The following is a 13381-nucleotide window of genomic DNA, read 5'->3' as shown; positions in this document are numbered from 1 at the left end:
TAATTGACAGAACAGGTTAGATACCTGCTGCAGCACTATCAGTGCATCACTGCAACAAGCATTAGCAGGCAAAATACACCGAGATCGTGAACCATATTTAGTGGGCTTACTAGGTCATCATAATGACTTTATCACTCTGCATCTCACTCCTTCAAAAATTAACATTGCTATTTTCTCTGTAAATCTATATCTGTTTCATGCCATGTAAATTTTTACTTTGCCGTAACTTTTTAAAACACTACTAGTATTGGTGAATTTGTGAAAACATAATTTTTAGAGGGCTTTTTTAATAGCATTCAGACTACAGAGTGGTTTTTTGGAGGAAAACATGAATCAGTCACCTCTAAAGAGATGCCCATGGTTATTTAAATAGTTTCTTGTGGCTCAGTTTTACATTATGCATAGGTCAGTCTGAACAAATCCAATTCCCTTTGGAATATTCTCTCTCCAAAACAGAGAGACCTTTAAGAGGTTTGAGAGACTCCAGACTCTTTAGTCTCCTACTTCTCAGGTTTTTATAATTTTATAAAGAAAATTTAGAAAATTAAACTTCTTATGGTTTTTGTCCACAATCAAAATAATGTGCTTTTTATGCACTTAATGTATTTTTTTTAAATATTATGATAGCTGACCAAAATGAAGTATATTTTTAACCTGAAATTTAAAAACTGTTTCTTTTTAACAAGGTCTGTAAAAAACCAATAAAAATGTAGCTTTCATGTCTACTTGTGTAAACACCCAATAAACATATGATGCTACTTTTTCAKCTTGTGTAAATTCTAATGCTGCTTGATCAATGGCCTGAGACTGAATATTGCTCAGTATGTTTATAGTTAGAAATTACCTGAATGCTCATATATTCATTTCATAAAGCACAGCATTACCTTTTATAACATGGGTTGTTTGGGCTGTTGAGTTTGGGAGTTTTGTGGGTGGGTTTGATATTTTTTAATAACACAAGTTGCAGTTTCAAATACAAACATGTAAAACTTACCTTCGTGGAAGAGCAGCAGTCTCTCCACTAAACTGCTTGGAGCAGATAAATCAACAGGCCTCTCAAAATCTGAATTTTTTGCATTTATGTCTGCCCCAAATTCAAGGAGTAAGTTTACAATCTCTGTACTAGAATGCTGGGCAGCTGCATGGAGTGGAGTTTGCAAATACTTTCCTTTCTGTACATTGGCACCTGGTGGGTAGATGCACATAAAGAGATGTAAGAAGAGATTAATTAAATTGAGTAAAAGATGAGGCTACAAAACAAAAAAACACCACTGGAATACAACAGTACATTTAGTCACTGAATTATTTTATTGTGCAGAACTACAACTAATCGCCTCAGTGTTTTAAGGGTTTTTTTTTTATATCCTAGGTTTTTTTACCTAACTACAACCAGATAAAAGGAAAAATCCAATCAGGTAACATGAGGATCATTGTTGCCTATTATAAAAAAGCACTTTTTGCACACATTTAAGAAAATTTGCACCGCATAAAAACTATACCTATTTAAGTGTTAAAAAAATCACTAAACTGAAGTTTTGTATGTATATTTTTGGGAGTACACCAACTCAAGAAGGAATCTTAGACATCTTATAGTTTTTCACATATTGAAGCTGGCAAAGGGTTTGAAATTGACTCTCATCCCATCCAACCCTTATTTATTTATCTATAAATTAATTTTAATTAAGGTAAGATGCACAGTCAAGAAAGCTAATAGGGGAAAAAAACCCAAACCATAAATTCTTCCAATCCATGGGTTCTAATTATTATACTTTTATATTAATAGGGAATTGTTACCGTATTTTAAAATAAAATGGACAAAATTAATTTGCAGTAATGCATTCATATTCAAGAAAATATCCCTATAAGAGTTAAACTAAACTAGCTGGTATGGAAGAATTTCCCTCACAGAGAAGCTGTAGGCTCATCTCAAACCCAGCCTTCTTCAGACTTCTTAATGACCTTTTGAGATCAAAAATTGCCTTCTGTACCAACTTTACTCCCCGAATCAACACTTTTTGCATTTTAAATGCCCCTTTGAGTAAAAACAATTTAATAATGTCACAAGTCTAGCAATTAGAACTGAAATCTGAATAATTCACTTTTCTCAGTATTTACAATTTGTTCATGCTTCTGCAGTGCCATTCTCTTGCTTATTTCATTGTCTAGCTGCTTTTCAGCTTCTAATACATTCTCAAAACTGATAAAATATGAAAAAAATTGTATTTACATTAGTAGTTACTTACATTCTCAATTTACATATCCTTTTCTACTTCAGGGCACCAAGAAATGTAGACTATGCCCTTCTGTTACTGCTTTTTCTGTATGGTAGTATTTGAATCCCAAAATATGCTAATTATGCTTTTGCTGTTCTTAAACATAAAAAATCATGACATATGATAATTAATCATCCAAGGAGATAGACTCAATGAGAAACACTTTAGCTGCTTGTTTAAGTTCTAAATACAGCATGCAATCAACTAGAAAAATATTCTGGTGCAATGATAGCAAGGCTGAATTATTCATATATGCATTTCAATGCATTCCTGAAACACTGCAAATTGTCTTTTACCCATGCCAGTGGTGACCCTGGACATGTGCTGAAATAGAGCAAGTCTTCAACATCTCTTGCTGTTGATTAAAAAGTATCCCAAAATTAAGGATCACATGCCTTTTATCTCACCTCTTCCTTCTGCAACTCAGCCTCTATGCCTCATGAAAAAGATAATCAGAACGTGCTTAAGAATGAAAGCGAGTGGGACTACATTGCTAAAATAGTTCCATTGAAATCTCAATGATTATTATATGAAAGTGCTTAAAGCTGATTTTTTACCCCTGTTTTTCCTACAGAAAATGAATATCTATAAAGCTGCAGTAGATGCAAAAAATTGTGAATGTTCATTCTCACTGGTCTTGCTTCTTTCTTTTCCTCATATGCTTATTATGGTACCAAAAAATAAAAGATACATTATTTAAAGAAAAGAAATTTAATTTAAAGAAATTACTTTAAGAAAACATAAATCAGCATAAATTTTGAAGTAGAGCCCTGCAAGCAAGGGTTCCAGTTCAATTGACTCAGCTGGCTTCAAAGGAGAGTACAATATGCATATTTTACCGACCAGTAATATTTTTATTTAATCATGACATACCTGCATAAAGAAGCTTTCGAATACAATGGATCTGCTGTGAAACACAAGCTACATACAGAGGTGTTCCTAAATGAGGAAGATCTTGGTCAACATCTATACCCCAGGATATCAGGACCTCCAGACATTCACTATGACCTGTCAGTAGAAAGCATGACCGTTTGCTTGACTTCAGTATGCTGTCTCATGGACAAAATGACACATATTTCTTAATCCTGAAACTGAGACATTGCTCAACTACTCCGTGTTTATTCAGGAAGTAATTTCTTACCTCTGCTGGCTGCCTCATGTGTTGGTGATGGCAGACAGGACTCCCACTGAGCTTTGGCACCATACTGTAACAGGAGCTCAGTACATGCTGCACTGCCTCTTGAACAGGCATTAAATAAAGGTGTCACTCCATCAATTGTTGTAGCATTTACCTAGAATATATCAAATCTATTTAAGAACAGAATTGAACGAAAGGTAGATTTTTAAACAGGAAATAGTTAGAAATAGCATTAAAATAGAAAAAAAAATTGTAGTAGGTAGAATAACAACTTAACTGACCAATCCCTGTGCTACTGTCTTCCTCTTACCATGCTTCTCATTGAAATTAGTTTACTATTATTTTTGTTAAACTATGTTGGATCAATACACCTAGAATACTGAAGAGCACATATTGACACCTGGACAGTAAATAGCTTCCAAAATTCATGGCATTGAGCTTGTTTCTTGATACAGAAAATTTACASTTTGCATAGTAACAGGATAAAAGAATCTTCTCTCCGCAGCTCTGGTAAGAATGCAAACTCCATAATAAATGTGAGAATTATTGGCCATTTTCTTCTGTAGTCTTAGTCTCTAGGTTGGTGTGGTTACTTCACAGGATGGAGACAAAACTAACACCATAGGGTCACTGTTTCAATACCAACCTCTTCAGCTGAGTATTTCCAGTTAGAGTAAGGAGACAAAGTAGGCAACTTTGGGATGGCAAATACTACTAAAGGAAAGAACACAGGTATGAGGAAAGGGCTCCTTCTGGGACTCTGGCCTATCTTCTTTCATGTACTCCCCAAACCCACCAAAACAACTAGAAATGCTAAAAACCAGTCGAGTGGGAAAATGAAATTTTCCAAATGAAATTTTTCCAATAGTTTTTTATCTTCAGAATCCTTGTGCTAGCTGAAGTAGAAAGAAATTGGCTTTGGAAACATCTCTGTATCTTTTTTTTTCTGTAGTAACACACGTATTCTACATGGTTCTCAAACCTGAATTTTAAGAACAATAAATATTTCCATTACAAACATCAGAGATCTGGGAAGATATGCACTTGAACTCTGATGTCAGCAGACATTGCAGCGAAAGTGATCTATAAAGTCCCATTTTTGTTTTGGGATAAAAGAGAAGACAGCCAGGAGTCAGACTTCTGGCAGGAGTACAGAAAAGAGACAGCTTTTTTTTTTCTACTCAGACCAAAGAATTTTAAGAGCACACAGCTGCAACGTGACAACATTTTGAAGATTAAAAGAACAGTCTCCTGAAAGCCACTCTGAGAGGAATCCAGTAAAGTAGAGGAATGCATTCCATATTTTAGAAGACAAATATCACAATTAATACTGCTAACAGATTCACTGCGGCTCATTACTATCTCAGTGTCTTCCCATCACTTTCATTTGCTAGCATTCATCTGGCAGTTGTCATTACATGAGATGAACACAGCCAATAGGGTCAATAGAGACCAATAACATTAAAATCAAGGAATATATCCTTCTCAGTTAAGCCAAGGTCAGCAGTGGACTTTATATAAAGGAAAACAAACCCAAAGCCTTACATTTGCTCCTGCTTCAAGGAGGATTCTTGCACATCCTACATGATCTCCCAGGCAGGCTTCATGAAGTGGAGTTACTTGGTCAATTGTTAGCGTGTCCACATTGTACCCCTAAAATAGAATGACATTTAAATTGTGAATGACATTTAAAGATCATACGAAACCTAATAAGAGTAATTTCTTCACACTAATGTTCAAATTAATTGTTTAGAATACTCTAAATAGGCTTAAAACTCAACTTGCAATAAGTAAATCCACAGTGAGCATAGAAAGAATCTTCAATCAGTGCATAAAAGAATAAAAGCTCTCTCTTTTTTTTTTTTTAATCAGAAATAGGCATAAGATATGAAGGGTATAAAAAAGATGGGAACAGATTGTTGAGATGCACAGTGGTGGGGCAAAAGGCCACAGACCCAAGTCAGAACATGGCAAATTTTAAGCAGCTATATGGAAAAAAATTCTGGGGCAGTGAAACCCAGAATCAGATGAGGGAAGGATGGTGCATTTCCACTCTTGGTGATCTTTAAAACCCCACAAAGACCTGAGTTTGAAATCTCCTGTGATTCTATGATCCTCTGACTTAGAGCCTGAAATAGCCAAAGCTATGAATTTTRGCAAAAAAACCCCACTTATTGGGTTGATAAAGTCACCAAGCCCTTGAAATATTTGCAGTAGATGTTGTTTGATTCTTAAGAACTAATAATTTTATCTACTGGCTTTCATCAAATGTATTCCATAGTATAATTTTTCAATATTGAAATAGCTAACAGGACAATTGTATAATATAAAAATTTAGCATTTACAGTCTCTCCCTTTGCTATTAACTTTTTTTTTTTTTTAATGACAACTGCAAATGCCAGAATCTTTCAGGGGTTCTTCCTGTTAACTGGTATCTTCCTGACTAGCTCTATGTACCCAAGGACTTAAAGCAGTGAAACTATATTGATTTATACCATGTAAGAGGGGAAGACTGACATAAATCTGATATAAATTTAGACACAACTTTGTTTGCTGATTGGGTTTTTTTTTTTGGGGGGGGAGGTTAAAATATTATATTTTTATAGAAGAAATATTTCAAATACTAGCTTATGTCTTACAATATGAAAAATTCCTAAATGTGCATTGCTCTTAAAAATTCAAGTGAAAAAAGCAATATTTAGCATACTAAATCTGCATTAATAATCTATGTAAAGAAATTAAATAACATTAAAAATGAAAGCAATTGTAAGAACAGAGCCTTCACCTGTGACAATAAAGTCTTTAGGGAAAGAAGACGTCCTTGACTGGCTGCCTCATGCAGAGGTGAGCGATCTGCCCAAGAACCTATATAACAACATTCATTGAATAAACCATAGGAGTTAGAAAGAGTTTGGAATGCACGGAGCAAAGCAGAAACTATGATGCACAGAATGAAGTCAATGATCCTATGAAAATAATTTTTCCTCTTTAGAGACTGTATCTCAAATTATCAATTTCTAAACAATAAAAAAGTGCTCTATTATTAACTGTAAACATCTCTAATAAATGATAATGTGGTTGATAGAACAAAATATTGAGATATTGATATCAGTAATCTTATTTAGTAAATTAATTAATTACCATATTCCACTTCTATTTTTGCATTGTTCATTTTTAACACAAGTAATGAATCTTTGTAGCTGCATTATAGGCATTATTTGAACTCAAACTAGGTGTAAAGCAGCCTGAAGTCACAAAGAAGCTAGTGTATATGAAAATCAATGTGGAAATCCTTATGTATGCTGAGATTTATTTGAAGCTACTATGCAAATGCAAGGAGAGAAATACAGTGAGAATCACAGTAAAAAAATTACCATAGTGGAAATAAGATATAAAGTCTAAGTTCTCATTCCAAAAACTATTAGGCCTTGAAATAATTAGATATGCTTAGAAAGGTTTGGCATTTATTTTCATATATATATCACCCCCAAAAGAGAAGGGTGAAAAAAGCACTAACCCAACAACAACCCTGCCTTCGCACACACATCCCTGTAACTCCCAGCTCAGGTTCCACAGATACCCTGAAGCTCTGGCTGAAGGAACTTTCCTCTAGAAGATGACAGTGACAGGTCCCTTCTAGCCAGTCAAGGTTACAGGCAGAACTGATGCTGATTTATTGTATGAATTTTGAAAAAACAGTTTGAGAGACTGTGCAAGGAAGAAACAACTTCAAAATGTATTATGAATTATCAGTATTTATTCCTGCAAGAAGAAAATCACTAGAACTGCAAAATACTAATACAATCACTTGCATGAGTTTTATCAAGCTGATAAGTTCCTGAAGAAATGTAGAAATAGCCTAGAATGAATTGGTAACATTGGCAGATGGCTGTTCCATGAGTGCAGGGCTTTGACTTTGCCATGGACAGGGACTGCCCACAGAGCAGCCACTGCATTTACTGCCAATGCAATGAATCTCAAAGGAGAAGGCTGTTGCTCAATCACTGGCAATTATCAGTCTAAGCCCTAAGAAAACTACACCCCAGAAATAGACCCTGCTTCTGCTTCCTATTGGGCTCCTTCTGTCTGCTAGCCTGTTTCAGAAAGTGCACTTTTGTTTACTATAAACAACCTCCTCAAAGTACATCAAGAATGATGAAAAGATTAAGGCTGCTCAACCCAAAAATAAAGTAGGGCATAGTTGAAAACATAGGAAATAGTGCACAATAGGAAAATTTAAATAAAACCTCCATTTTCCTACTGGTGTTAGTGAATGAGACTAAAACCTCTACAAACATATGACTGCATCTTGGAGAACACAGAGAACTTTGTGACTCAGCACTACTGAATACTATTGAGATACAAAACGTGGCAAATCAAAAGCAGAGATGATTATTTAAATTACCATAAGACTACATAAAGCTGATCACAGAAGTTTAAAAATACCAGAGTAAGGCTTTATAAACCTGATTTTAAAAAAGCAGTGAGATTTTTATTATGTCAGAGAATCCCATATGTGTGAAGCTTCTTGTGTGGAAGCAGATGGACCACTGGCAAGATCCAGCATCCAATATTCTGTCAGAATTATTTGCACTTAGCCCTGGTCACCTGTGTGTGCATGCATACACACATGCACATACMTTGTTCCCTGTACTTTTTACTTTAGGTTTATTTAATGCTTTGAAATTCTTATTGATGGAATAAATAATTTTTAAAACCCAAAAAAGTCCATACACAAAGTGTTTGGTTTTCAAGTGTTATTATACATTAAAAAACTTAAGCTCAGAAACCTTCAAGTGACCCAAATTTGATAAATCATCAATGTTTTCTGCCTCATCCCAATAAGCTCAGATAGATTCATTCTACTGTAGTTTGGATATSTGTAATCACTTTGAGTATTTTGATTGATGTTTTCCTTCTTCTGCAGTAGTATCTGAATGAGCACTTGAATTGTCCTAATTCAAGTTAATTACGTCCATTCAGTTCTCCTGCTGGCTTCTGCAAAGAATTCCTCAACTTTAAATCTGTGTTTAGAGGTTGCTTTTGGTAATTTGTCCCCCTATCTCTGCAGATGAGAATGTCTCTCTCGACAGTTTGTCCTACTCAATGGAAAGGAAAAAAAAAAAAGACAGCTAATTATATTGAAAAATGTCTTATAAAATCATAAGGGTTATGAAGCTTTTATTCTCATTAAATATAATCTGAATTTACATTTCAGACTTTTTTGTATCCATGTATAAACACAACAAAGATGCAGGTATGATGTGAAAGCAACAACTTTTATTTCTATCACCTCCTTCTCTGTTGGACTTATCAGAAGAATGTCTACTAATTACTCCAATGACATTTGATAATCAAATTATGCCAGATCCTGCTGTAAGCTCTGGTTTGCACCTAGACCCACCTTATATCCCTATCTTCAGGCAGAGACATTCAGCAGCCAGCTGTTTCTGATAAATCCATTAAATGCAAAATACTTGTATCATGTCTACTACACATAAAATCAAAAGGCAAAATGTTGCAGAAACACTTTGTGCCAACCAAGCTTGGAAAAAGAAAATTCACATTTCAACTGATTTGTTGATATAGATAGTAATTCATCATTCAATACTACAGAGACAAGAATATGTCCAATATAAATATGTATTATAAATAAACATCAAAAGTGTTCTGAAATTCTTTGCCTAGATTACTGCCTTCTGCTAATCCACCAATTACAATGTCTCTCACTTAGAAGGCATTAGAAAAAATACAATTTCATTCATTATGTCTGTAATAGCAGTATTAGCAAACATAGTCTATTCCAAAACTGATAATGCAATAATTCCCTACCAATGTTGTTCCTGACAATGCTGAATATGAAGTATTTCTATCTGTATATAAAAGCCACATTAGTTTCAAGTTCTCTGATGTATAGTTTACCAGAAGGCAAACTATTACAAAGTATCATTGCTTTGTAAGCATTAACAAGAAAGCGTATTCACTGCATTAACAGGTGAAGTTTAAAAAAACATTATGCATTATTATACGATACCTAAATCTCCATCTCCCCATGGCACTTCCAGCCAATTGCAATTATAAATTTTACTCATTTCTTTCAATCTGGAAAATAAAAAAAAATTAATAATAAAAAAACCTGCACTTACTAGCTGGGCCTGTCCTTAGTACACTCCAACTATGTTTGGAAAGAGAGAAGCAGCTCCCTGTAATATGAACTTCCAGCGTTCAGTAAACATAGCTTTGAATAGATGAGGTTTACAAGTTGTCAGTTTCTTTTCTTCTGCTAAAGGACTGCATCCCTTTCTGTCAACTCTTCACACTGATTTTTTTTAACATAACACCTCAAAGGGCCAGTATCTGTGCATTGGCCTTCCAAGACAGATTAACTGGAATTTCAACACAAGAGAAACCCACAGTGAAATCAAGAGAACCTTGACATTAATAAACTGCAGGACAAACTCCTCCTTTATAAACCTCATGCAAAGAGACACAGCTTTGTATCCTCAAAAATCAATGTCAGTACATATATTTTAAGGGAAGCACTGCCAAATGTCCCTATGTTACTTTACTATTTACTCACAGAACACCTAGAAAGAAAAAGCGAAGATAATTCTGAACATGTTTCAAATCTGTACCTGAATGGCTTTTCTTTTAGTAGTTCACTATTCCTTCAATTACGTTCTGTGAAATTCTTTGGTTGTTGAATTGGGGTGTTGATAGCTATTCTCAGCAGTGAAAGTGTCCAAAAATAGGGATATGCAATTCTGACTTTAATTCATTTCTAAGTCATTAATATTCTTGTCCTAGCATTTCCCTACAGACTTCACTCCTTTACATCAACCGGCAATTATCTGAGTCATTCCTGCAGTTTTAGTCATAGCAGTAAATACTAAGTAAAAATATTTGCACAATAGTCTTTGCCTCCAGTCATGTAATTCCTTTTGTATTTATTTCTAAAAATTTGTGAAGTCTCAAAAAAAAAACAAAACAAAAAAAAAAAACCCCAACAAAACAACAATTTCCAACTCATTATAAAAGCACATTAAATGTTAGATTTTCAAAAGGATGACTATAATAAATGAAGTTCTTCTCACTGATTTCATTGGGAGAGTACTTATACTGGAGTTCAGCCCTTTACAGAATTACTGCTACACAGCTAAATAGATCGAGTCCCAGTCCTCAGAAGAAGCACTATCATCAAAGAAGAACTGAAAATAGAAGCCTGACACAGCTCAATACTGGAAGATGAGAAACCCAGAGTATTTGGAAAGTGCTGTAGCTAATATTTATTTCTGCAAAACCAACAAACTCTATGTATTAAGATCAGCACTGTTATCTTTTATTTTTTAAGACGTGTTCTGAGTGCTTCAGCTCCTGGCAACTGAAGCAACAGACAGGATCAATAACTAAAGAGAAAAACTCTTCAACATTAGAGTTCCAAGATCAACACAATCATTTTACTCCGGTTGTAGAAAGTGTCTAATATTTTGTATCTAATTAAGTTCTAACAGATTTTTAGTGTGGCACTCTAAAATTACTCATTTATCTAAATCCCTTGTAGAATAAAGTAGCATGTCAACTACTTGATATTTGATGTTAAAAACTATTGAAGAAAATCTTCAATGAAGGATTTAAAAATTAAGAAATACATCGATGATGCTTAACTATCATGATTAGATATGACCAGAAAGAGAAGCCACTTTTTTAATAAATGAAGTTTCAACAATCACCACTGAAGAGCTCCAAGATAATCAGAATTTAAGGTGGAGATCATTAAAATATGTCTGAAAGAGAAGATGTATTTCAAGTGGCATTTACATATTTCATTTCAATATTTCAAATACTCTAAAAATTACATATTTATATATATGCATGTATGCACACAAACAATGCCAACTTGATTGGTCCAAACCAGTACACTTACCAGTGTTTATCATAATGCAGACTTTCACAGTTTGGGGACTTCATTCCAAATTAAGTTCCTACTCCTAAAAACCATGCAAAGCAAATCTGCTTTCCCACACGGTTCTGTCTCTAATGTACCTGCATTATGTGACTGCACATTCATTTGCCATTCCAATGCTGCATTCAGTGAATGAGTTAGTATTCAAATTTTTTCTATCTCCATATCTAGCAGGATCTCTCTAAGACATGTCATCCAAACTATAAACTCACTATAACATTGGTAATTTTCTACTGCCTTTTTCATGGTACTGTCCCAATAACAAAAGGATACTTCAACTCCCCTYCTGAACTTATCATGAGAACATCATCCATTCATACTATTTGATAACTAAGGAACTAAGAGACAGAGTTTTAATGCTGAAACTCTGACAGCTTATTTTTGTTCTGAGTAAGCATTAGAGTGTACACTGAAAGCACAGTTTAATTGAGGTTATGAGAGCTTTGAGCTTCTGCAATTTCAACCTTAGATAATGACCATGAGCAGCCAAGAAACTTTTACATTAGATGATTTGCCTTAAAACACATAGGTGCTAAAGCAAAGAAAATAATGGAATTTATTTTAAGGACATTAAAACATTAACCACTTTTCCCTACCATTCACTGCATGCCTTCTAACCTCAACATCAAACAGGGTATATTTTTTCTGAGTATAAACCTAATGCATTCACAGAACATCATTCATGTGGCACAGCTAAGGACGCTGTGGCTTTGTGGAAGAGCACAGCTAATGTGACTGTGCTGTGAGATTCCAGGCTAGAATGCACTGGATGGACACATCAGCGTGGCACAGGTAACATTTTGAGTGCTTTGGCATTGCACTTGAGCATACTTTTCACACAGAAACATGAGCTGCTGAACTCTATGAAAAAGCCAAGAATAACACAACAGCAATTTCCAAACACAGCTTGCTTGGTTCAACAGAAGCAACATTATGCTACGTGACCATGATGGCAATGCCAATGGTAAGAGCAGCAGCAGTCATGCTGGCTCTGAGCTCAGCCTTGCCCACGTGGGAGAAGTGTGTCAGATCCTTCTCTTGTCACATGAAAGCACAGCCACAGCTCCATGGCCATTGCTCATACACGGGTTGTTTTTTCCATCTTCTTGAAGCATAAAAACTGTCTGGATATTTTTCTAGCCTAAACCAGCTTGCAAAGTCTGTGTGCCCTAGATAGAATGCGAAGGTATAAAATCACACAAATCTCCAAATTCAGTAATCTATTAGATCCACATCTGATTTGATTTGAGTAGGAGAAGCAGCTGGTAATATTCTTTGGCTGTTATTATTTCCTTGGACAAGTCACTAAAACAAAGTCAGGGCATTTCAGTCCCTTCCCAAATAGAAGGTGACAGAAAAGGCCTATGGACATTCTGAGCTGAGTTCAGACTCTGAGATTTATTCCTTCTCAAACAGTCTTAGCTTTAATCCAGACTACAAGCAATTTTTTCCCAAACTGTGCTGAGAATTCTCAGTATTTTTCCAGCCTGCCTGAGAGTGAATGCAGCACAGGGCCTAATCCCAAGCCTCATAAACAGTAAGAAATGGTGCAGGAAAGCTGGGCTGTGTGATTTGTGTCACATCCATGTGATTTTGGGGTTGCAATCCCTGAAGCCAATAGGCTGAAGGCCTTTTCCTGCTCTGACTCAAGCCTTTCATCTTTCCATCCCATTTTATGATATATTCCACCATCTGCATCACTTTCCAATTTGCCTATTTAATTACAGACTGCATTGCAGTATGACTTTCTCTTCCTTTGCTCTGCAAGGGTGCCTGAAGAGCCAAGTCAGGTTTGGATACCTCCATGGATTAAATACAGGGGAAAGAAAGAAATATCCTTCAGACTTGATAAAAGATATACTTCTTATTGAAGGGAATTGCAACAATCAGAAGCCTCACGTGCAACAGAAATCTCTCAGTACTTCAGGATGTCCATCAATAAATATTTATACACCCAGTCTGGCAACGTCAACGTGACTCTAAGTAGCTAGACCCTGTTAAGATGGA

The 13381-nt window shown here is 35.2% G+C and overlaps 1 protein-coding gene across 6 annotated transcripts in view; it reads right to left on the bottom strand.

Moving 5' to 3' along the window:
- Positions 1-13381, bottom strand: part of ASB5 (ankyrin repeat and SOCS box containing 5) — a 43426-nt gene that overhangs the window by 2005 nt on the left and 28040 nt on the right. For 3 of the 6 annotated variants that reach the window (XM_057383330.1, XM_057383331.1, XM_057383332.1), the window contains 6 exons: positions 9446-9513; positions 6197-6276; positions 4957-5064; positions 3415-3565; positions 3147-3281; positions 995-1186 (listed from right to left, as the gene is read on the bottom strand). In XM_057383330.1, the coding sequence (XP_057239313.1) occupies positions 995-1186; positions 3147-3281; positions 3415-3565; positions 4957-5064; positions 6197-6276; positions 9446-9503 (724 nt within the window). In that variant the 5' untranslated portion in view covers positions 9504-9513. The remainder of the gene's footprint in view (positions 1-994; positions 1187-3146; positions 3282-3414; positions 3566-4956; positions 5065-6196; positions 6277-9445; positions 9514-13381) is intronic. The other 3 variants (XM_057383333.1, XM_057383334.1, XM_057383327.1) reach the window with 1 other exon arrangement.

The sequence above is a fragment of the Malurus melanocephalus genome, unplaced genomic scaffold (assembly GCF_030028575.1).
Source record: "Malurus melanocephalus ecotype Western Australia unplaced genomic scaffold, MMel_1.1 scaffold_624, whole genome shotgun sequence".
Taxonomy (NCBI): Eukaryota; Metazoa; Chordata; class Aves; order Passeriformes; family Maluridae; genus Malurus; species Malurus melanocephalus.
This window is presented reverse-complemented; position numbering and strand designations above follow the sequence as displayed.